The sequence below is a fragment of the Euprymna scolopes genome, chromosome 15 (genome assembly GCF_053919585.1).
Source record: "Euprymna scolopes isolate OS-2025 chromosome 15, ASM5391958v1, whole genome shotgun sequence".
Classification (NCBI taxonomy): Eukaryota; Metazoa; Mollusca; class Cephalopoda; order Sepiida; family Sepiolidae; genus Euprymna; species Euprymna scolopes.
Genome location: NC_136496.1, coordinates 35,835,392 through 35,859,168, shown reverse-complemented (window position 1 = coordinate 35,859,168; position 23,777 = coordinate 35,835,392). Strand labels below are relative to the sequence as shown.

At 33.9% G+C, this 23,777-nt stretch overlaps 2 protein-coding genes across 8 annotated transcripts in view; one reads left to right on the top strand and one right to left on the bottom strand.

The window, feature by feature from the left end:
• The window catches only part of LOC145293778 (trypsin II-P29-like), a 53,229-nt gene extending 38,394 nt beyond the window's left edge, over window positions 1-14,835 (top strand). For both annotated transcript variants that reach the window (XM_080140302.1, XM_080140301.1), the window contains exons 2-7: window positions 501-653; window positions 2,298-2,508; window positions 3,812-3,939; window positions 9,027-9,158; window positions 11,845-11,984; window positions 14,530-14,835. In XM_080140302.1, the coding sequence (XP_079996428.1) occupies window positions 501-653; window positions 2,298-2,508; window positions 3,812-3,939; window positions 9,027-9,158; window positions 11,845-11,984; window positions 14,530-14,685 (920 nt within the window). In that variant the 3' untranslated portion in view covers window positions 14,686-14,835. The remainder of the gene's footprint in view (window positions 1-500; window positions 654-2,297; window positions 2,509-3,811; window positions 3,940-9,026; window positions 9,159-11,844; window positions 11,985-14,529) is intronic.
• Window positions 14,836-16,774: 1,939 nt separating this feature from the next.
• Window positions 16,775-23,777, bottom strand: part of LOC145293776 (origin recognition complex subunit 5-like) — a 131,148-nt gene continuing 124,145 nt past the window's right edge. For all 6 annotated transcript variants that reach the window (XM_080140295.1, XM_080140292.1, XM_080140297.1 and 3 more), the window contains 2 exons: window positions 20,353-20,465; window positions 16,775-17,602 (listed from right to left, as the gene is read on the bottom strand). In XM_080140295.1, coding sequence (XP_079996421.1) covers window positions 17,557-17,602; window positions 20,353-20,465 — 159 coding nt within the window. In that variant the 3' untranslated portion in view covers window positions 16,775-17,556. The remainder of the gene's footprint in view (window positions 17,603-20,352; window positions 20,466-23,777) is intronic.

Genomic DNA, 23,777 nt, shown 5'->3' with positions numbered 1-23,777 from the left:
ATTGCTCCAGAAAAGGTTTAATATTTATGAAGCAATTCTGGTTTCTGATTGGTTTGTAGCAGAACGTGAATTAATTTGATTCGTCAGTTCTTAGCAGCATCGTTTATAAATAGAATCGTCTGACTGTGTGGGATCATACCCCATTATCTACCTATAATATTGCAACACCTAAGCTCAAGGAAAACCTTAGAGGCTATCGTTATGAGACAATTGAGGACCTTCCAGAAGTTGTTGGAACAGTACAACAAGTGCATTGCAGCTGGAGGAGATTACTTTGCAGGAGACTAGAGTTTCATATGTGTACTATCGATACGAAAAAAGTCTGGAAACTTATTGAAAGCACCTCGTAAATCAACGGGCTATAACTTTTCTTCGTTCTTAACGGCTAAAAAGTCGAGGTTTGTTCTATTTTTATCAAGCATTTGAACACATCACTAAATCTGACATTGTTGTTGTTTTCTTTTTCTCTTTATTTTTTAATTCAATTTTTTTTTTCCCAGCTTGTTGTGCGTTTGACTCTGTGACCTGCAAAAATGTCAAGGAGATCTATGAGTATTTCTACATTGAAAAAAATGGGAATCCATCGGTGCACAACATGTGCTTCTACAATTTCTTCATCGTGTTTTATACTCTATGCGATTGCAAAAGTAAAAGTAAGTTGAAACGTTTCATTTTTATGCAACACTAGCACCATTAACCCGGCATTGCCCAGGTGGATAAACATTGCTAGCCGGAAGCTTTCTTAGAAAAAAATGATATTTGTACAATTTAATCAAAATTTAATCAAGACATAAAATTTGTACAATTTAATCAAAATTTAATCAAGACATAAAAAAATGAAAATACTGAAAAAAATAAGCTTATATTGTATGTACTCCTTTAAACAAAAAAATGATTAACAAAGGAAAAAATGAAAAAAGGATAAAAACAGGACAGAGAAACTCTGTAAAATAAGTGAAAAAAAAACCTAAAATATTTACGTAGGTATTTTTTCTGTCTATGTTTCAAATTAATCTCGTCAAATTTTGACAAACTTTAAACAGTGATGGTATTTACGTAGGTATTTTTTCTGTCTATGTTTCAAATTAATCTCGTCAAATTTTGACAAACTTTAAACAGTGATGGTATCATTTCCCTTGGTGTGCAAAATAGACAAGATGGCAGGATACGATCGATCTCATTAAATTTTGATTTTCCTCTGTAAAAAAAAAACATAACTACTTAATCAAATTAAGTGAAAGGTTTTTTCAGAGAACTTCGTTCCATAACGAGTAAAGTACAATATTTCATTTCAATATTTAGCATTTTTTTTTTTTTTTTTTTATTACATTTTCACCCCAAACAAGGCAAATTGCCACTTTGGTGTAGGGGGCTACTATCAGGGGCAACAACTACTGGGGTACTATGTAGGGATTTGGGCAGCAAGGTGTCGGTTCACGTTACACTTGAACTTCTGCATGTCAGTACTGTTGGGGAAGCAGGGACCTGGAATGGAGTTCCAGAGTATAGCGGTTCTGGGGAAGAAACTATTGGAGTAAAAAGATCTTTTACATCTAGGGATCTCTACAGTGTGGGGGTGGGATTTAGCAGCCTGTCGGGTTTGTCGAGGGTGCTCACGTCGTGGGGGCACAAGTGATTGCAGTTCGTCAGAGCATTCACCACTAAAATACTTGTAGAAAAGGCAGAGGGATGCAACATTTCGTCGATGGGACAGAGGCTGAAGCTTAGATGCCAGTTCAGGGCCTATCAGGTTTGCGACTCTCTTTTGAACCTTGTCAAGGAGCGAGAGACTAGTAGTAGTCAGTCTTTGAACTCTCTTCAGATGCTAGATATCTTGTATTCGATTATGGGGAAGAAGCCTGAGCACTATCTCTAACAGTGGTTTGATGGGGTAGACATAAAGTGATCTTTGCTTTGTTGTCAGCCTGAATGCAATATTTAGATGGCTTGTTTAAAGTCAATCAGAAAGCCAAACTCTTTTGTCTTGTTCAAGTCCTAGAGCAATGCAGTGTCATTATTGAAAATAAGAACTGAGTCAGTTGGAATGATACAATGTTTGGATTGAGAAATGCTAGCAGTAGATGTGAGCTGAACAATGATTGCTTACTTTAGTAAAACTTCCATTGATTTTGAGACAATGGTGAGGCTAACTGATCTGTATGCATTGGATTTTTATTGTTACCGTTTTTCAAGATAGGACAGATTGTGACCTACCAACAATCAGCAGGAACTATTTCCAGGCACATTAAAGGCTGGACTTTACAATGATTCGTTTTTTTTTTTATTTTCCATGTTAGTAGTCACCAGTGCACCTCCAACCAGATCCCCATCATGTGGTATGAGCATATTTAAGTCAGCCAAAGCCTCTCCAGTTTCGCCATTCATTACTGGAGGAGAAAATGCCAAGCAGTGTGAGTTCCCGTGGACAGCATTTTATCACGTGGGCTTCTACCGATGTGCCGCAGTCCTTTTTGATAGCAGACATGTCCTCACAGTGGCCCATTGCGCGTAAGTTTCTTTTGCATATCATTGAAACTCATATTTGTTAGTTTCTGTTGACAAAGTTAAACTTGCTAAGATGTGTAAAATATTGAATAGCCTTATACCACACACGGTTGATGGAATTAAAATGAATGAGGTGAAGGGGTATCCATCTCCATTATAAATAAATGTTTGGGGGTGGATAGAAGATCCATCTGCCTTCATTGATGAAATAAGTAGATGAATCTATCTTACACCTGGTTCACCGGGTATATTTGCCAGATAGATTTAAAACTCATTTCATGAGTCCAGACTGGACAACAATTTTTTACTTTTTGAATGTTGTCTAGATTTCTAGAATTGATTTAAGGTATTTTTGCACTGATGAATCCGGAAATGGCATCTGTTTCTCTTCATCAGGTCAGATTTTTATACTAAGTTAATTTTATACTAAGTTAATTTTAAAAAAATCAGACTACATTTTTGTGGTATTATCAGGAATGCTCTCATTCAATTGCATCAATACATTATACAAATAAAAATACATGCTGTTAAATTTAAATGTACAGGGTGGAATGATAAAATTGTCACCCCAGAAAAAAAACATGATTCCATTTCCACCGGTTTTCTTTTTTTTTTTGTTGCAGATCATCTACTAGTTGTGTACACATCCCAAGAGCGATAGGAACCTTCTCTCATGTCTGAAAGTAACACAATGTTCAACAAGCGAGATCGGAGATGTGCCGGTGTACAACTCATGCTCTCTACTGATCCAAGTTATAACAACAGGACCATTGCCAGCGCCCTCAAAATGCAAATCCAAACAGTTCAAAGCATCAGATAACCCACGGTCATGATCTTTGGTGTGATTTCAAGTGAGGGGCACATTATGCATCTTCAAAGTCAGCTTGAAAGTCAACACCAAAGTGTACCTGGATATGCTGAAGAGTGTGCAATCAGGTGGTCGCTAGCAGACCTTGGTTTGGCTTCAGTACGACTTACTGAACCCCTCCTCTTCTGACCTGAACCTGCTGGACTACTTCGTTTGGTCATATGTTGAAGAACATCACCAACATGACCTCTCATAACACCAAAGCCAGCCTGATTGCTGCCATTCACTGGCTTTTGTGCAAAGGGCATGCTCCCAGTTCCGGACCTGTATCAAGGTAGTGATTGAGGCTGAAGGCGGCCATATTGAGTAGATGTCAGCTCTACTACATAATCAAGTTACCTGAATTGATTTTTTTCACTAAAAGTTTAAAAATAAAGTTGTAGTGTTTTCATTGAGGCGACAAATTTATTGTTCCACCCTTTATTTCTTTCTTTTTAGAAAACTTGCAGAGAAAGATCAGATGACTATAGGTTTAGGGAGCATTGACATAGAACACCTTGCCCGCACGGTTGGAGTTGAGAAGGTAATCATACATCCTAAATCTGGATCCAACCAATTTGGCCTGTGTAAGTTTCAAAAAGAATTGCTTTATTTTATTCATCTTGCGTTATTCTTTATTTTGAATTAAAATTTAAGAACACACACATACACTAGTAATGGGACGATTTCAATATTTTTCCTGATTCCAATACAATTACCGATTCTGTTCTCAATTCTGATACAATTACTGATTCCAATTCCGATTTTTTAAAAATATTGATATATTTAGCTATGGAGTTGTATTAACTTTTGGCTAACCATAATAACACACACATATATATATATATATATATATATATATATATATATATTTTTGCAAACATAAAAATACCCCTGTGGGGTGGGGGTTCTATAGATTTTGATTTTATTGGTAGTTTAAAATTAACCAATATTTATCATTTTATCTTTAGTACCAAAGTAAAAAGAAAACTAAATTTTAGACAAGAGCAAAACAAAAAATAAACAATTAAAAGAATCGTTTTTGGCATCGGAAAATAGGCACAAATTTCTTCAATTTCGATATCCCAAAATATTCTGATGTTTTTGATCTTGATAAATTGTCCCAACACTAACATATACTTTCAATTTTTTAATGGCTTTTTTTTTTTTTTATAGCGAATAAAAACTCATGTGCATAAAACAATTTTTTTATTGATTAGAAAAGCAGATAATTGTTTCGGTTAGTACTAATATATATAAAGTTCATTAAATATGTGTTAAAATTTTAATTTGCACAAGACATATACATGTGTGTGTCTCTATAGATATGTGCGCATATATAAATGTATGTGTGTAAAAATATGCGTGTAAAGACAGTGTCAGGTGACAATAAGCCTCTGATCTTACTTAAGGCTAGTTTTTAATGAAAACTTTTTTTCCTTAAGACATGCCTTAAGTAAGACCGAGGGCTTATTGTCGTCTGACGATGTTTATTTAGACTGAAAGAGTAGATTTATTGTAGTGACCAATGGTAATTTTGTTCACCTAAATTGAATAAAATAATATCCTGATCTTTTTATTGAGCCTCGTCGAAACTCAATGGGTTTTACTTTTGAATATTTTTAACCTGGAGTAAATATATCTTATCTAGTATTATATAAAACAAACTTTGTATGTGTGTGAGTTCGTTCCCTATGGACTCGAAAACGGCTGGATCGATTTTTATTAAGTTTCACACAAAGGTACTTTATGTGCCTGGCAGTGTTTTAGATAGGTTCTGTATCAGAAGGTCTTCAATAAGTATCGATAATCGAAATTAGAACAGGTGATTTTGATTAAAGTTAACACCTTACACAGCCTAACATGCATTTGAGAAGTTTTACGATATAAGCCGAAAGCATATAAAATCAGCAGTAGGTTCTTTGACAGGGGCGTGTTCGAAATGAATGTTTCTGTTTAAAGAACAATTGCACCATGATACTTAATTTTTTTATTTAAAACTTAAACCATTATCACCGCACAAGCAGCAAGCCAGGCATATAAAAACAGTAGTAGATTCTTTGATATGAATGTTTATGCTTAGAGTATAATTGAACAATGATTTGTAAACTTTAATTCAAGCTATCTAATACTAGCGGGGGGTACCCGGCGTTGCCGGGTGTTTGCAGGTGTGTGTGTTTTTGGTTAAATGAAAAGAAAAATTGTTGGTTGTTTTAAAAAAAAATGATGCGCAGTTGGAAAATAAAGTGTAAAAAAAAAAAAGTGCGACATTTAAACGGCAGTTGCCCGTTTTTGACAAGTTAATGACGTCAACTTTGAGTGCGGGACAGTGTTTTATTTACCGCAAGTCTGTTTGCTTCTTTTTTTTTATACAAAAAGTTTAATGCACATGCAGCGATCAAAAAATCTTGAATATTTATCTTTTGAAAGTCGGGCAAATTAAATAGACAGGCGACCCTGGTTGTTAAGTCGTAGATATTATCATTTAGGCGTGATATAAAACGTTTTAAGAAGTGAGTCGATCGATCGCTTCTCGGAAAAAAAGCCTTTCTTGGACATACACAAAAAGCGAATATGCAAACACACATTTTAGCTTTTATATTCATAGACTAGCGGGGGGGGTACACGGCGTTGCCCGGGTGTTTGAAGGCGTGTGTGGTCACCTGGGTGTTTATGTCGGAGGGGGGGGGTTAAAATAAAAATAAAATTTTGGTAGGTAGGTATGAAGGATCGAACCCGAACTCGAGGCAAAGTTGGAAATTAAAGTGTAAAAAAACAACGTGCAACGTTAACCACTGGGCCATCACGAAATACTAACGGAAACACGTTTGAATTTATTTAAGTATTTAGAATTGGCAAGTGCCCGTTTTAATGACTTAATGAGGTCAACTTAACTGCGGGGTAGTATTTTTATTTACTGTGGGAACACTTTTTTTATTTTTATTTGTTTCCCCAAGATGTTGGGGGAGGGGGAAAACCAGCTCCCCATAACAAGAGGTTTGTCCAAATTGAATAGCAATTGTCTGATATAAGGAGAAACTCCACATTGATCAAAACTGATTGCTTTTCGACATTTCTGACGATCGCGACCGACCGGAAAAATACCATCAGAATTAGTTCTACTTTTATTATACGAAAAAGCCTAATCCACATGCGGCGAGCGAAAAATGTTGAATATTTATCTTTTCAAAAGAGGAGCAAATTAAATAGACAGGCGACCCTCATTGTTAACTCGTAGATATTATCATTTAGATGTGATATAAAAAGTTTTAAAAAGTTAGTCGACCGATCGCTTCTCGGAAAGAAGCCTTTTTCGGACATACACAAAAAGCGAACATACATACATACACACATTTTCGCTTTTATATTTATAGATAAATCTCACCTGTCTATTTAAATATCTATGTATGTTTGTATGCCTGCTTAAAACTTTTGATTGAGGCGACGGATTTTCACGAGATCAGTATCGTTTTAAAGCTTGATCCTTCGGACAACAAATATTGAAAAATTGGCCAAAAACATTAATTCCTTCATCCTTAACTGGGCACTTTTCTACAGGGAGGGGTCGCTTTTTTCACCGATATTTCCGAAAGTCATACCCTCTTTTCGATTGCCTAGCCTTAATTTAAACATACGTCACTTCTGGTTTAGCCATGGGTGCAACAGCAAAGACGTCACGTTTTTTTTTTTTTCATGTTCTTTTCCTCCTTTGCGGTACAGGTTCGAACCTACCTGCCTACTACCACTTTTTTTTTTTTTTTTTTTTGCTCAACACATACCTCCAAACACCTGGGCAAACAAGCTAGTTATATATAAAAAAGAATTTTATAAAATCAACAGTAGATTCTTTACAGTGTAATGTAGGCTACAAATGTCGTAACCTTTGTACGTATCTTTTCAAACTCACAAATCTTTCTGTCAAACTCTATACAGAATTTTAAACAAAACCCCTTATTTAATCCATAGTGGTAACTTGCTCTCATTCTGTCAGCCAGGACTGGATATAAGTTTTTAATAAACTGCATTCGTATTCTTAGCATTGCTTGCAGTAAGAATTGAACCTTCAATCTCCAGGGAACTTTTACTTAGAACTGATTATTACTTAAGCACTTATATCCGTTACATTAAAGTGATAAAATGATGTAACAGAGTGTGGACGTCACTAGTAAAGAAAAAAAAAACTATAAAGAGAAGAAAGAGCATGTTAGAGATGTGGATGACGTTTGAGAGCACATTAAGAGACGTGTGTGACGTCACAGCGGCCACGAGAAGTCATGCGTGGCGGGAGAATGTGGAAACAAATGTTATTACAACAGGAAAAAGCGAGTTGAAGTTTATTCCTATTCTTTGTCTACTTTGCGACTGAGGCCTACAACGTGCTGGGTTACGTTACAGTAATAATCAGTTTTAAGTGACAGTCTTTTGGAGGTTGGAGGTTCTATCCTCAGTGCGGACAATACTAAAACTACAATTACGATTTACTTATGACTTCTACCCATTCATGGCTGACGTAGCAAGAACAAGCTACCACCGTGGATTAAATAAAGGATTTCAGTTGAAATTGCATAATGATTCCTGGATTTATATTACAATTCACAGAGATATGAAAAAGTTGTCAAAAAAACAAATAAATGTTATCAAAAGCAAGATAAGTTACTTTTCTACCTAACTGAATAAGTTTTTTGTTTTTATTTAATGTAAAATGTTTATTCGGTTAAAAAAAAAAACACGCCATGTTAAGAACTATGTATGAATAAGAAAAAATGACTGCGGCGTCTTTGAAGTTTTGACAAAGACTTAAAAACAAAGCAAAAAAAAAAAAAACCACCCAATAAATGCTACTGTGACATTTATTGAGTGGGTTTCTACCACTGTTTTCCTTTATTTTTAAATCTTCGTGAAAACTTCCAAGATGTAAAGAAATATTATGGCCATTTTTTTTTTGTTTGCATGTAGCTCTTTACACATGTTTTTCGAACCAAATAAACAGTTTACATTTAATAAAAACACTAAAAACTTATCCGGTTAGGTAGAACATAACTTATCTTGCCTTTGAAATCATTTATTTGTTATATATTTGTTTTTTGACGTCTATTTCGTACCTATATATTATTTAATTGGAATTCATTATTGAGATGAATATTATTTAATTATTATGGACTATTATCCTCATTTTTCTTAGATGTTATTTCACAAACATTTTGGCCAACAATTCCTCTGACCTTCGGAGTCTGTGGCGCAGTGGATAGAGATGTTAAATCTCTACGGTTCCAGGTGAGAATGGTCTAAAGATAGCGGTTTCAATTCTACTCAAAGCCGGCCAGAGGCTTACTTGGCCAAAACGTGATAAGACGACAACTATGCTGAGAATGCAGGAGATTCGGAGTTCCTATCCCGTCGTGGTTACCACCTGACGAAGGCCAGAGGAATAGTTGGCTGAAACGTGGTGAAATAACATCTAAGAAAGATGAGGATAATAGTCCACAATAAATAAATTATTCCGTACCTCTTTGGTTTGTAATACAAACCCTGATTCCCAAGTTCGACAGAAAGATTCCCAAGTACGACAAGATACCCCTGAAGAACATTGGAGGTTACATTGGCTGAAACGTTGTGAGAATAATATTCAAGATTATAACAGTTGTTTTTTTTTATTCATATTTATTTTTTAAAGATAATGACATCGCCATTTTAAAGCTGTCCGAAGAGATTGCATTCACGGACTGCATTCAACCAATTTGTCTCCCCGGAGAAGCCATCAACAATCTGGAAGCGTGCATAACAGCCGGATGGGGAAAAGATAGATGTAAGTATTTTCAGATTTTATTTATAATGTTCTTATAATAAATGTTATTTTTTATACTAATGGTTCACCACATATCAAGACTAAAAGCCACTCAAGGATAAGGATTAGTGAGATTTTCAGTTGAAGGATGGAACAGTAATATAAAAAGGTTGTGGACTATGGTTAATTCATAGGGCAACTTGACAGATATTTATTGATACTGGACTTGAAAACGACCATGTTGTAGTTTGCAAGGAAACATTCCTGTGGTAACATATTCCACAGGTAGGAAATTCTTGGAAGGAAACTTTGTTCATAGAAGTTCTGTTTGATTTTAAGTATAGAAAGTAAAGCGGTGGTAGAAGGTGAGGTATTGCTGAGAAGTTCCCACGGGGAGGACCAATGCTCGAAGCTAAATTGAGCAGCTACCATGGAAATACCGATGAGTAGAGAAAGATTAGAAATATTTCTTGTTTGAGAAATAAAGCTCCAGGGAAAAGAAGAGACAACCTCCCATGAGATTGTGAATTCGATTTTGTAATCTCTCGAGGCAAAGCTCGTCCCCAAATAGTAATGGACTAACTTGTTTCATCTTGTGACCACATCAGAGTCGAGTTTTATTTTGTTTATAAAACCATAGGTTATTTTTTGCCACAAATATATTTTAGTGGAAATATTTTTTGCTTTTATTTTCAGAAAAATTAAAGAGAGTAAAAAGGGAAACAATTCCAAATTTAATGACATTTAGACTTTTATTTTATTATTTTCAAAAAAAGTCATGATCTAACTTTTTCGAATAAAGTTATTGAAAAAAAAAACCTGCAAACATTATTCTAATTTGACTTTTGCATTTTACATCTAAATAATTGTTTTTTTTTCAACATCTTTTACATCTAAATAATTGTTTTTTTTTTCAACATCTTTTACATCTAAATAATTGTTTTTTTTTCAACATCTTTTACATCTAAATAATTGTTTTTTTTCAACATCTTTTACATCTAAATAATTGTTTTTTTTCAACATCTTTTACATCTAAATAATTGTTTTTTTTTCAACATCTTTTACATCTAAATAATTGTTTTTTTTTTCAACATCTTTTACATCTAAATAATTGTTCTTTTTCAACATCTTTTACATCTAAATAATTGTTTTTTTTCAACATCTTTTACATCTAAATAATTGTTTTTTTTTAACATCTTTTACATCTAAATAATTGTTTTTTTTTCAACATCTTTTACATCTAAATAATTGTTTTTTTTCAACATCTTTTACATCTAAATAATTGTGTTTTTTCAACATCTTTTACATCTAAATAATTGTTTTTTTTTACATCTTTTACATCTAAATAATTGTTTTTAACATCTTTTGTCTAAATAATTGTTTTTTTAAACATTTTTTATGTCTAAATAATTATGTTTTTAACATCTTTTACATCTAGATAATTGTCTTTTAATATCTTTTAAGTCTAAATAATTATGTTTTTTAACATCTTTTATGTCTAAAAAATTCTTTTTAACATCTTTTATCTCTAAATAATTGTTTTTTTAACGAAAGTTAAATATTTTGCAATATTCTGAGCTGAATGTTATATTTTATTTTTACATTTAAATGATTATTTAATAATTTTATTTGTGCATAATAAAAAAATATTTACTTTGAAAATATTTGTATTATCATTCATCACACTAATGTTCTCATCTTGAGTTTGATTTTCACGTTTTGGTCGATATAACCTCCGACCTTCTTCAAAGTTGAAGGTTCAATCCTCAGTGTGGACTACCAAAAAATACATTTGCGAATTACTTAGGACCTCTATCCAGTCATGGCTGACGGAACAAGAGCACACTACCCCCGTGGAGTAAATAAAGGGTTCCGCTCGAAATTCCGTCCAAATTCGACAGAAACATTCTGAGTTCGACAAAATACACCTGAAGATGGTCGGAGGTTATATTGACGGAAATGTTGTGAAAATCACACTCAAGATGAGAACAGTAGTCCGATGAATAATAATACAAATAACCAATCCTCATCTCAAAAATTCAGAAACGTTGAAAATAATTATTTTGAAATAGAGAATGTTACATTTTATTTGTAAATTAAAAAAAAAAATTTTGAACTATTATTGCTCATGTAAAAAATTCAATAAATATTTCTGTAAGAAATGTCTTTTTTGTTCTCTTAACTTGTTTTGAATTATAAAATTTTTGTTTGAAAAGTCGCTAAATTTTGAATTGCCTCCTCATTTCTCCAATATAATTCATCAAAAAAAATACTTCCAGTTTGCTGAAGTGCACTTGTACCGTTTCTTTTTGTAAACGTTAACATTTAGAGGGTGTGTCTCCTCCTCCCCTAGATTAAAATTAATGTTATACATGTTTCTTATACCCACCATGGGATGGACATTTTACTAGTGCATATACAAGGTGAGTCACGGGAAACGGATGTTTTTAAAAAAAAAAAAGAACGCTCCTTGAGTAAGGGATAGGGAGTGAGTAAGGTAGTTTTTTAAACCTGCTAAAATTTTTGTTGAAATATTCGCAGAGTTTTGTTTCTCCTAAAAACATCCATTTCCTGTGACTTGCCCTGTACTTGAATAATATGGCTTTCTAAAAATGTATATAATATATAAATAAAAAATATATAGATAAAAAAAAGTATACATAATATATAAATAACAAGCCATTTTATAAATATATATCTATATTAGCAGAGGGCAAATTACAGAGGTTTTTACAGAAGGTGAGCATGCCCATTTTGGATGAACGTCAATGTCAACGCTATGTTAAAGGCTATCGAGCAGGTCAGTTATGTGCTGGACATTTACAAGGTGGACAAGATTCCTGCCAGGTGAGTAATCAGAAAAGTTATTTTCTTGTGTACGTCAAACAAATAAACAATACAGAAAAAGTGCAACAACAGAAGGTGTACAGAGTCACTATTATTCTGCAGAACAGCAAGTGCAAAACCGTGTACGGACCAAGATCACAGTGTAGGGGGACCTTTGTGGCCTTCGGGCCAAGATCAAAGTGTAATATCTGTTCCAGCAGATGCTGCAATCAAAGACCATTAAATAAATAGAAAAGAGGCTTGCCTTTTTTCTGTTGTTCTTGGCCTTCGGGCCAGGATCAACGCTCCGCGTGGAGATGGGCGCCAGGTTCGAGTCATCTGAACAATTCGGAGTTCTCTCTGACCTGGCGATTGGCCCGAAATGCACTTCCACTCAACAACATGCAATGCAGTTCCGGGTTTTTGGAGTCACCTGATTGTCCCCGTTGTAGGACAACGGCCGTGGAAACTACGGATCACGCTTTCTTCGATTGCCGCGAACTCCGCCAGTACTGGTCGTATGTCAGTGGAGTGACGGCTCGCATCGATCCTGAGCATCCTCGCCCAATTACTGTATCCAATGTTGTGGACAACGTGAGGCCGCCGTGGGACCGGGAAAGACAAATGGTCTACGTTACGATCCTGGCTGTGGCAAGAATGGTGATTTGGACGTCGCGTCTGCAAGGTTGCCGGGGGGGGGGTGTTGTCTTTTTCTGATCAAGATCTGATCGCTTTCTTTAAACACCAACTATGGGTGAAGATCAGATGTGATAGAAGAAGGCTGCATCGCGCTGCATTTGACAGAAGATGGATACATGTGGCAAGTCTGTGTGTACGAAGAGGAGCCAAATTTGAATACGTGTTCCCCGCCTAGGTGTGGAACGTGCAGTTCTGTAAAGTAAAATTAAACAAGTAGCCTCTCAGCTAGCTGAGTGTGTGTTCCATCCCTCCCCGATTAGGAAGCCTCCAAGATCCCCATCCCCTCTTACCTGCAATTTTTGTTTTCCCCCCTTCCTCTAAATTTTACCCATCTTGGAGAAAAAGAAATACAAACTAACCTCCACCCCTTACCCACAAAAATTTCTTTTCTTCATTCACCCCCATCTAGAGGGCATCCCCACCTAGAGACTGACCCGCAGAAGCGAGGTTCCTTTTACAAACCTAGTGGAACGGGCAGTCTATCAACTAGACGGGGTTGGGAGGGTCCTACTAATCACCTTTTGTTTTTTCTTCCCCCGCCCTCGACACAAATGAATTATTGTACCATTTTATTATCTTTTTTGTTTTTACACGTCAATAAAAATGTTTTAAAAATTGGGAGTTAAGTTGGACGTCTCCCAATATGAAAGGGTGAATGCGGTATTATGATGAAAGAAGATACTAGCTGGGAGAAACTTTTGACTTTGTTTAGTCCTGGAGTGACAAGGATGACCAACGACCCCCAAAATCCCCCCTTTTGAGTTGGCCATGTGCCTAAGTTTTTTGTTCATCGTTGATTTTGACTGTATTTTTTTAACATGAATAAAAGATTTAATATCTCAAAGTGTAGTATCTGTTCCGTCAGATACTGCAAGCAAAGATCATATGTGGGGGCAACCCCACATATAAGACCTTGGTCAATGTAGGAGCAACCCTTCATATCATTTGTCACTATCCAGCTCCCCTACTCCCCGGGGAGTTGGTCTCCATTTCCCCTTCACTCCTCACATTAAAAATCGGCCTTGTGCCTAATTTGCTCGGTGGGGGAGCAAATAAATACCCTGCAATCAAAAACCATTGCCCTTGTGGCAATCTTCTGGTCCATGTAGGAGCAACCAATATTTCAAAAAGCGATATTAGAAAAAAAAAAAAAAAAAAAAAAATCTGTTTAAATGCAAAAGCTTACTGAAATAAACGTTTTCAAAAATGTTAAAAATAAAAAAAATGAACTGTCCACTGTAAGGTGGGCGCGAATGCCAAAACTAATAGCTGAGACAACCCTTTAACTCATTCATACCATGACGTTGCCAATTTATGTACTTAACGTATCCGAGAAGGGAAGCGTAGATGCTAAAATCATTTAAAACAGAGATGATTTTCCATGATCAACCCCATCAGATTCTGCGGTTGTTAAGGTAGAAAAAAAATGAATATAGTGTCCTAAATTTCACATGTTATGCACGCAAGTCCCTGTCCTTTAAGACGGTACCAGAATCATTCTTATTTGCTTTAGATTTCAAAAGTTTTAGTGGGACATACAAACACACATACATGCATATAAATTCACACTAACAGACATCTCTCCTTTATATAATAAATTGTGTAGGGATGGGAACTGTAAATCTATATACTAAGTGTGTTATATTATTAATAGGGCGATGACAATTATTTTGACTTTCAAGTATATATCAGTTAATATCTTATGTTTTTAGATAGAGTGATGTGATTCTCGATTGGTTAACTGTCAGATATATATTCGAGAGTCAAAACAATAAGAATATTCTCTTGTCACAGCCCTAGTTATTAATCTTTTTTTGGATTGACTACAAGATTGTTTAAGAACAATATATTTTTATTATATTTACAGGGTGATTCAGGCGGTCCTTTGATGTGTCCTGTGAATGGTAAATGGGTATTGGCAGGACTGGTATCGTTTGGAAAATATTGTGCCTTACCTTATAGCCCAGGAGTTTACACAGACGTCAGATACTATATGACATGGATTTTGGATAATATTAACTAGTAAAGATATCTTGTGGCCTGTCATTATGGATATTAAGTACCTATTGATTGCAGTTGTATACATATATTAGTAATCCCTAAAAGTACAACAGGCATACTCCATTGAAAGTATAATCTGTGTGTTAATAAAACTGTTTTGTTATGCTTGAAATTTTTTTGTCTTTTGACTGCAAATTTGTCAGCAACGTGTGCTAGTAATTCGTCTCGACAACAAATCTTGTTGCTTGTAACATAAACAATTGTGTTGTTAGTGGACACATTTGGTAGTAATAATTCCTTGTGGTAATAATAGTAGTTTTAAAAGCATTAGTGCCTCTCTCAATACAATATGGTGGTTTATTGTTTTAATGGTTAGTGCAAGGTTGACTACATGGGGCATACTATTCAGCGCTTGGAGATTAGAATTTCTCAACATGTCCCCCCCCCTTGATATGTAGGAAGAAAAAAAAAAAGGCCATCATTCGAGTGTGTACAAGCTCATAAGTTGGTCATCGGTGAACATTTAATGCAATGGAGGGTACATACGGATGAAACTTTCTCTATCTTACACAAAGCACAGTCGAAAATCTACTTGGTAATTATCAATGTGGTGTCTATTAATTTGCGTCAGAAGGAACATAGCAATAATTTGGAATTTATAGGCGTTCGATGAGATTGTTTCTTTTTCTCTTTTTCCCCCATACTATTTTATTTATCTTTATCTACCCTCAGTAGTAATTTATAGTTTTTTGACCACGTTTTTAAATGATGTTGCCCCTCTATTGTCAACATTTTGAAAGATGTCGACCGAAAGATGTCTTAATAGAGGTTTTTTTCTCTTTCACCCCTTCTTTATCTAATTTGTGTGTTTTTAAAGAATTGAGTTAAGGAGAAAAAAAAATATTTTGAAAGCGTATTCTAGTTTCTGTTCGTCATCACACTTTTTCTTTAATAATATATGCTGACAATATAAGAAAAAAAAAAACCCTCAACAATTAATAATAATGACACTGCACCCAGTATTATTCAAATGTCTCATATATATAAATTCTGTCATTCCTTTTTAAAAAAAATGGAATGGCCCCATTGTCGAAGACAAGATTCAAACAAACAAGCACAAAAAAATGTTAAGGCGGAAACAAGGTAAAAATTTTCAAAATGCATTACAATGAAATTCTTTAGCGAACCGCCGAATTATTATTTAGATCTTCAGTAAAAAAAAAAAGTTATTTTTTACAAATTCGAAAAAATGGTCTTGACAATGAGTTAAAAAAAATTCAAGTTATACAATATATTTTATTTAATTGTTAGGTGAAAGTACAGAATAGTTAACAAAACACCCTTCCTTCTTCACGTTAAGAATGGGTTTCTAAATAATAAGTTATTATTTCATCATGGTAGCATAAGTGCACAAGTAACTTTTATTTGTTATATATTTTTTTTACCACTAAAAAAACAAATGCATTTTTGTTGTTTTTTTAACGCTTTTAGTACATGTATACTAAAAGCGTTAAAAACAACAATAGTATTGTTTGGAAATCAAATTTGAAAAACTTGATAATAATTTTTTTAAATTGACAAAGTCAGAATAAAAAATGAAACTTTTTTCTGCTTGAAAGCAGAAAAAACAGTTTTCTATTTTTAAGAGAATACAAATGTTATGATGGTTAGCGCATATCAATCCATTTCTCTTAAGCGATTTGAATTTCTATAAAATATAACATCTTAAAGAAATTTCCACACAATTAATAATTATCAAATATTTACATATTATACATGAAAATAATTCTGAAACTATTATCTATATGAAAATGTATGATATATACCGATTTATCTTATCAATTTTGAAATATTCTTTGTCAATTTTGCTTGGTCATAACTTTGCTTTCTGTGGTCGTAAAAAAAAAAAAAAAAAAAAACCAATAGAGATGGACTTCTATGCTTATATAGCATGTAAAATTTCAGCCATATCCAATCAAATCTGACCCAACCCATATGTATCCAAATGTAACGTATGAAATGTAAACATTGAAAAAACAGTTTCTCTTTTTGCAGTCATAATTTTTTACCGTTTTTTTCATTTTTAACTTGGAGCATAAAAACATTGAACGCATAAAAGCAAAATAAATTAGCATTATTGGAATGCTTATTCTATTCTCTTTTCATCAATGTAATTCTTTTAAAAATTGACCAACAAATAAAAAAGATATGACTTGTTGAAGTACATTAGGTATGTAATATTGCCGATGTCCACGAAAATACAGCATACACTTGTAATGCTATTATAACCTTTTTACGCGAATATTACACAAGTATAAATCGTGTAAATATAATTACACGCAATAGTTTACTAAAGATGATCATCCCATAAGAAAACTGAAAAAACTAATAGGGAATTACTTATAATGAATGTTTAAAAGAATATGCAAATTAGCTAGATCTTTTGCAGATAAATGCAATTCATTGACCCATATATAAAAAAGTTGTATTTTCTTTTTAAATAAATAAGGGTTTTTAATATGAACACCGAATTTATAAGAGTATAGATTATTCAAAGTCATCAGTATATCACAATTACAATGGAATTCAACACAGCAATGAAATCAACATTTCGAGAATCAAAATAAAGCCACTAAGATGCTTAACAGAAACAAAATAAAACAGGCCAATTTGAAACAGAAAAAAAATAAAAGATTAGGTTGTATTACTATTTTTGTTTTTTTCAATGTCTTTTGTATTCATTTAAAAAAAAAACAAAAAAAACCTTTTTCAATTCTTCATAAAAGCCTCAAACTTCTGATAAAAACATGTTTTATTGAAAAAAATAAAAAACAATTTTTAAAAACAATGGCAGATGAGAAGATTTCTGTTGACGAATGGAAATGTTTTATTTTCAGAGAAAATCATAAAGATAACGGAGTATCTCGAAGTTCACTGTCCTGAAAAATAAAACAGCAAAAATGTTATAAGTTGCATGAATGTTATCCATATTTAAAGAGTTATCAAAAACATTTGAATCCATTTCATGGACTGCTTTAATTTTCAAGCATCATCTACGACCATTTAAAAGAGGAATTTTATTAGTTTCAAATGACGACCATAAAGAGAGCTGTAGTTGCGTCTTTCGTTCTCTGCAATGTTCTATTATCCTGGCCTTTATATTTCCCTATATAATTCTTATCTCTTCTCTTTTAATGTATAAAAGGAACTGTGTGTGAGAGAGAGAGTGAGTGAGTGAGTGAGTTTGTTCCCTATGGACTCCAAAACGGTTGGGCCCATTTTTTTTTTTTTTTTTTTTTTTTAAATTTCACATGGAGTGTTCTTAGATAGGTTTTGTATTGGAATGTCTTTGATAATTATTGGTAATCGAAATAATCTGATGGAAGAAAGAACATGATTTTAACCAAAGTTAACGCCTTATACAGCCTAACATTACAAGTGCATTTGAAAAGTTTTATTACCACACAAGCCGAAAAGCCTGAAATTTAAAGTACAATTGCACCATTGATTGACTTTTTCATTTTAAACTTAAATTCAAGCCATTATCACCACACAAGCAGTAAGGTCAGGCATATAAAATAAACAGTAGGTGCTTGGATATGACAGGGGCATCTTCAAAATGAATGTTTCTGTTTAGAGCACAACTGAAGCATTTTAAACTTTAATTCAAACCATTATAAATAAAAATAATTTTATAAAATCAGCAGTAGCTACTCTACAGTATAATGTAGACTACAATGTATTATGGACTAAGTTGCTGTGGGGAGGCATGTGAAGCTTCCTCCTGGTGCATCATGATGATTCCCCCACTAGAGCAGACAATCGACTGGATTGAAAAATGGACAATTTTACTAATTTTGATGGCAATAAAAATATGGGAGTGTAAAACATCCCAGGCTAGCACATTAAAAAAAACAACAACATAATTCCAGGTTTTTTGAGTCATACAGACTCATTGAATTTTTTTTATTAATATTTAAATTTTCACCATTATTTTTTTTGCCATTAGTTTGCTGAGTAAGAATAAAACTAATAATTTTCTGAGACCACATCTTTTGAAAGCACTGGTAAAATTATTATCAGATAGTATTACCCACAATAAATGTTTTTTTTCTTTTACAGTTAAACCTCAGCTGACATGTTCAAACATTTCACTTAGTTTCATGCCCCGAAGATTCAATAGTCAGATGTTTTTTCAGTTATGGCTTGAATAAGAACTACAAACTTAAGTGTAATGTCTGAATTTGAGATTGAGTTTAAATCTCAAGAACTGCACCAGTTCATACATATTTTTAATTCATAACCTTTCAATACTTTATAAACATTTAAATAAATAACTTTTCACTCTATATATCTATAAAAGTGAACGTGTGTGTGTGTACATTTCCCTACGCAATAACTCTGTCAATTTTTAGTCTACAGACTCGAAATTTGATATACAGTGTACTGAGATTTGGGAAAATCTTTGTGATCGGTTTTCGACCAGAAATTTGGCTGTTAAGGGGTCGAAGTTCAACGATTTGCCCTTTGAGAACTCTACCAAACTCCCCCGACAATTTTGGGTCTAAAACCTTGAAATTTTAGATATAGGTTCCTTGGACATGGATCTAACTTAATATCTTGATTTGAGCCCAAAACAATAAATGTTAAGGGGTCATAATAGGGGTCAAAGTTAAAAAAATTGTCCGATTTTTTTTTTACTCAACCAAACCCCAGGCAACGCCGGGCTGAAACGTTAGTACTTTATAAACATTTAAATAAATAACTTTTCAACACTTTATAAACATTTAAATAACTTTTCAATACTTCATAAACATTTAAATTAATAACTTTTCAATACTTTATAAAAATAAAAATGAATTTTTGCATTCTTATTGTAAACTTAAAAAAAATTTTTTCTTTCATATGCCTCATCTTTTGGTCAGTGAAGGAAAAATCCTTTCAAACTGAAGCAATTTTAATTTTTTCCCCCAATCCAGACTGGGAGAGCTGGCTTTTCCTCACATTAAAGCAACCCTTGTGGTAACTCTGCCCTTGTATGACAGCCCCCACCCCCACCCCCAATCATACAGGCTTTATTCAAATATAAACTCAGTCATACACACATACAACTCATGTACTTTCTTTTATTATCCACTGCCTGGTAGGGGGGGGGTAAGAGCGGCATAAAAAAAAAAAAGGAACTCAAGTGTCGTCAGCCAAAAACGGAACCGAAAGCAAAATTTGTAAGTAAAAAAAAGAAAAAATAATGCATGTAGGATGCAAACTTGCATAACTGAAATTAGTAACACCCTTATCGTTGTGCTCACGATTATGCAAATGCTATAACGTAGCAAATTTAGCTATTTAAAATGAAAGAAGGTATCGACAATTTGCACATGTGCAGTTTGCAAATCGCGTTGAAAGCAAGGTTTTTATTGCCCCTCCCCCTCTAACAAAACAATGTTTCTACATGAAATAATGTATGATTTTTTCCAATTCTTCAATATTTTTTGTTCGAGAGATCTATCTTTCTAATGATGCCTTGTTTGTGCGGGTACAATGTGGATGAGAAAAGTTTTCAGCATTCATACGAACACACACATATATTTGCGATTCATATAATAAATAGCCTAACCATATATATATATATATTCACAGGAAAATAGAATTTACACAAATATAGTTATTAAGCATAAATTGGCCTTACCGTGAGATGGATTTTATGGTATCAAGAGAGACAAGACATTTGTATTTTGGTAGTTCAAGTGGATCATCGGATGAAACTTGGGTGAGTAGATGTAGAGTTACAAGCGAGGAAATCTACAAATAAACAAAAAAGGTTGAAAAACAACTGAAACTTTGGAATTAGTTTTTACAAAAAAATAATGAATAGCCTTTGCATGTCTTTACATTTTTTACACTTTTGTTGCATTCTGCAAGACATTGCAAACCTTGTAGTGATACTTGGTACTTATGCAGTAAAGGTACCATGCTGAAATAATCACGTTATTATTTAGAAACTCATTCTTAACATTGGGAGGAGAGTGTTTTGCCACTATTCTGAACTTTCACCTAACAATTTACTAATAAAAAAAAATAAAAAAAAAATACCATAAAACTTGAAAATACCATAAAAAAAATAGCATGGTATCTTTTCTGCATAAGTACCCATTTCTTCATCCAACATTGATTGTAAATGGCTTTTGTAGTGAGATAGCTAGGTGAAACCCTAAAATTACCAGTGATTTACTCGTAATGTTTTGATCTGCTTAATTAAATGTATCTATCTATCTACTGTTTGATTTGGTTAAGTATATAAAAGTATATGCATCTATTTATCTATCTGCCTATAAATCTATCTATCTGTGTGGCTGTCTGGCAGACAGAATTCAGTTGGTTTCCCATGAACAATGAAGAAACATTGCTGATGCATTCATAGGGTCAGACGGGGTCAGCTGTACATCAATCATACCTGACGACCAGAGTGCACCGGAAGCTTAGTAGATAGATTACCATGTGACGTCACATGAGTTCCTGGTTTTCAAAATATTGGGGAGTTGAGCTTAGATCACTGGAGAGGGCAGACATATTAGCGAGTCTCCCCTTTGAGGAGATTCAAGAGGTTTCGAAATGGAGATGGAAAGTGCCACAGCCCTCTTAAGGTCTACGTGTACCCCTCTAAGTCGAACTTGGTGCAAACAAACGTTTCTTTATATTACACTTTTACAGAGTAATTTTGTTGTTGGTGATGTGGAGGAATGCTAGATATGATCAAAAAGTGCTCAAGACGAGACATTTAATAATATTGCGTTTATTAAATCAATCGCTAGATATCAAAACTTTAATGAATCCAAGTTTAGAAAAACAAGCCATTCAGTGTGCGGCGGGTCCCATAGAGGGTATTTGCTTGGTTGCATATCTCTGAACTATTATCAGACAATCAATGTTCAGAGAAAGATATCGAGTTGATGATGCAAATTTTAAGTGTAATTGCACCATAGCTTTATATAATTTTAGGTATTTATGCAGAAAAGGACCATTTTATCATTTGTATTTTTTTTGCAGGTTACGTGAACCATGAGAAAGTGCTGAACAAAACCTTTCTTTTTCTGTTTTACTGAAAACAATGGGCAATTTTTGAAATGCTAGCAAACAGTAAAAAATTAAGTAAAAAAAAAAAAGAAACATAATTATAACTGAAAATAATCATCCTATGAAAAAAAAAAGATTAAGTATTGTACAGTTTATGGACCGTGTTGAAATAATATTTAGAAAGCCATTTAACCATGAGAGATGGGCTTTTTAACTATTCTGTACTTTCACTTAACAATTTAATAAACAACAGATACTATAAAAAAATTTAATAAACAGAATATACTACCAATTGTTGACTTCTGCTATTTCTTTGGCTAAGCGTTTCAGCACTTTCTGTCAATTTATGTAACCTACCTAGAATATGTTGATAATAACATGGTCTTTTATTTATTTGCGGACTGTTATCCTCATCTTTGTAGTTGTTGTTTCATCATGTTTCAGCCAACTCATCCTCCGGCCTTCTTCAGATGGTTAATCACAACGGGATAGGAATGCAGAGTCTTAAGTGTATCCTCAGTAATTACTGCCTTCAATAGTTGTTGTTGTTGTTTCACCAGGTTTTGGCCAACTAATCCTCTGGCCGGCTTTGGGTAGGATTGAAATCACTATCTTCAGACAATGCTCACCTGGAATCATGGAGATCCAACACCCCTATCCACCGTGCCATGGGCCTCGAAGGGCAATCAAGGTTGGATTTTTTGCTCTTATAAATCCAAGTTTTCATTCTTAGCTGGTTTTCCATCACCAGGTCCTGATAGATAGAAAGTGGCTAACATAGGTCTTAATAATTGATACAATTTTATTTTTCATGGAAACTGCTCGAGACAAGGCATGAAGCTACTTAATGTAAGGAGCTAACAAGAACAAAAGCTGATTATTGCAAAGACAATTGACCTTAGTATTGATAAGATCAAGGCTGCGGATAGAAGGAAAACTGTCAACAGAAAGAAAGTTTCACAACCTCGCAGTCCTTGGAAAGAAGCTATTAGAATATGAAGCTGTATTACAATGAGGTATTAAAACAGTGAATTGATGGAGACCTCAAGACGGAGTCAAACAAGCTGGAACAAAGGAAGTAGAGAATAGATCAGACAATTCTGAGGAACACATGCCATAATAGTATTTGTAGAAAAGACTGAGACTAGCAACATCACCTCTGTGTGAGAGGTTGCAGTGAAGGAGAAAGTTTGTGGGGCCAATCAAATTACAGATAGGTTTCTGCAATTTGTCAAGAACCTTTAAATGGGACACGGATTCATCAACTCAAATATGATAACAGTACTCCATATATGGTTTGATAGTAGATTTATAGAAATAGAGAATAACTTTGGGTGTGAGAAAGATAGAGATACCTGACTTTACGAGAAGTATGTTCAAAATGGTGTTGCGTCCTATTTATTACTTATTTATTTGGTTGTTTACTTTGCTAATCGTTCTCTTTTACGGTTACTTTCACTTTAGGGTATTTTTAAAGTCTGTGTGTTCTTACATATATGTTCTTCTTATATGGGTGTGTGTGTGTGTGTTCTATTCTTATACAGTTTCTTGCCTTGAAGGGTCTCGACGTGTATGCGCAAATAATGTCATGCGTACATACCTGTTTGCCTTATCCAACGGATGATATCTTCTGGTCGCTGGTCTCCATCTCATAGGGAGTGGTCACTGCTGCAGACAGACGCATTGATAACACAAGATGGTTTGGTTTGGTTTGGTTTTACGGCATATCAACCGAATTCAGTTTTTTTTTTTTTAAGAACCTTTTACAGTAAAACACTTTCTTTTGGATTGTGGCGATCTCGCGCATATCCGGCAAAATTATTACCATGTCAACAATATGAAAGAACTATTTAAAAAAATAAACTCCAACAAAATACTAACATTTCTGAAAAAAGTAAATCTATATAAAAGAATATAACTTTAATTCAATCAAACTTTACACCCCACCCCCAAAAAAGGAAGGAAGCACATCACCTAATGATACAAAAAGTCTGATTTGACTCACTGATTAAATTAAAATAACACAAGATGGATTTGAAG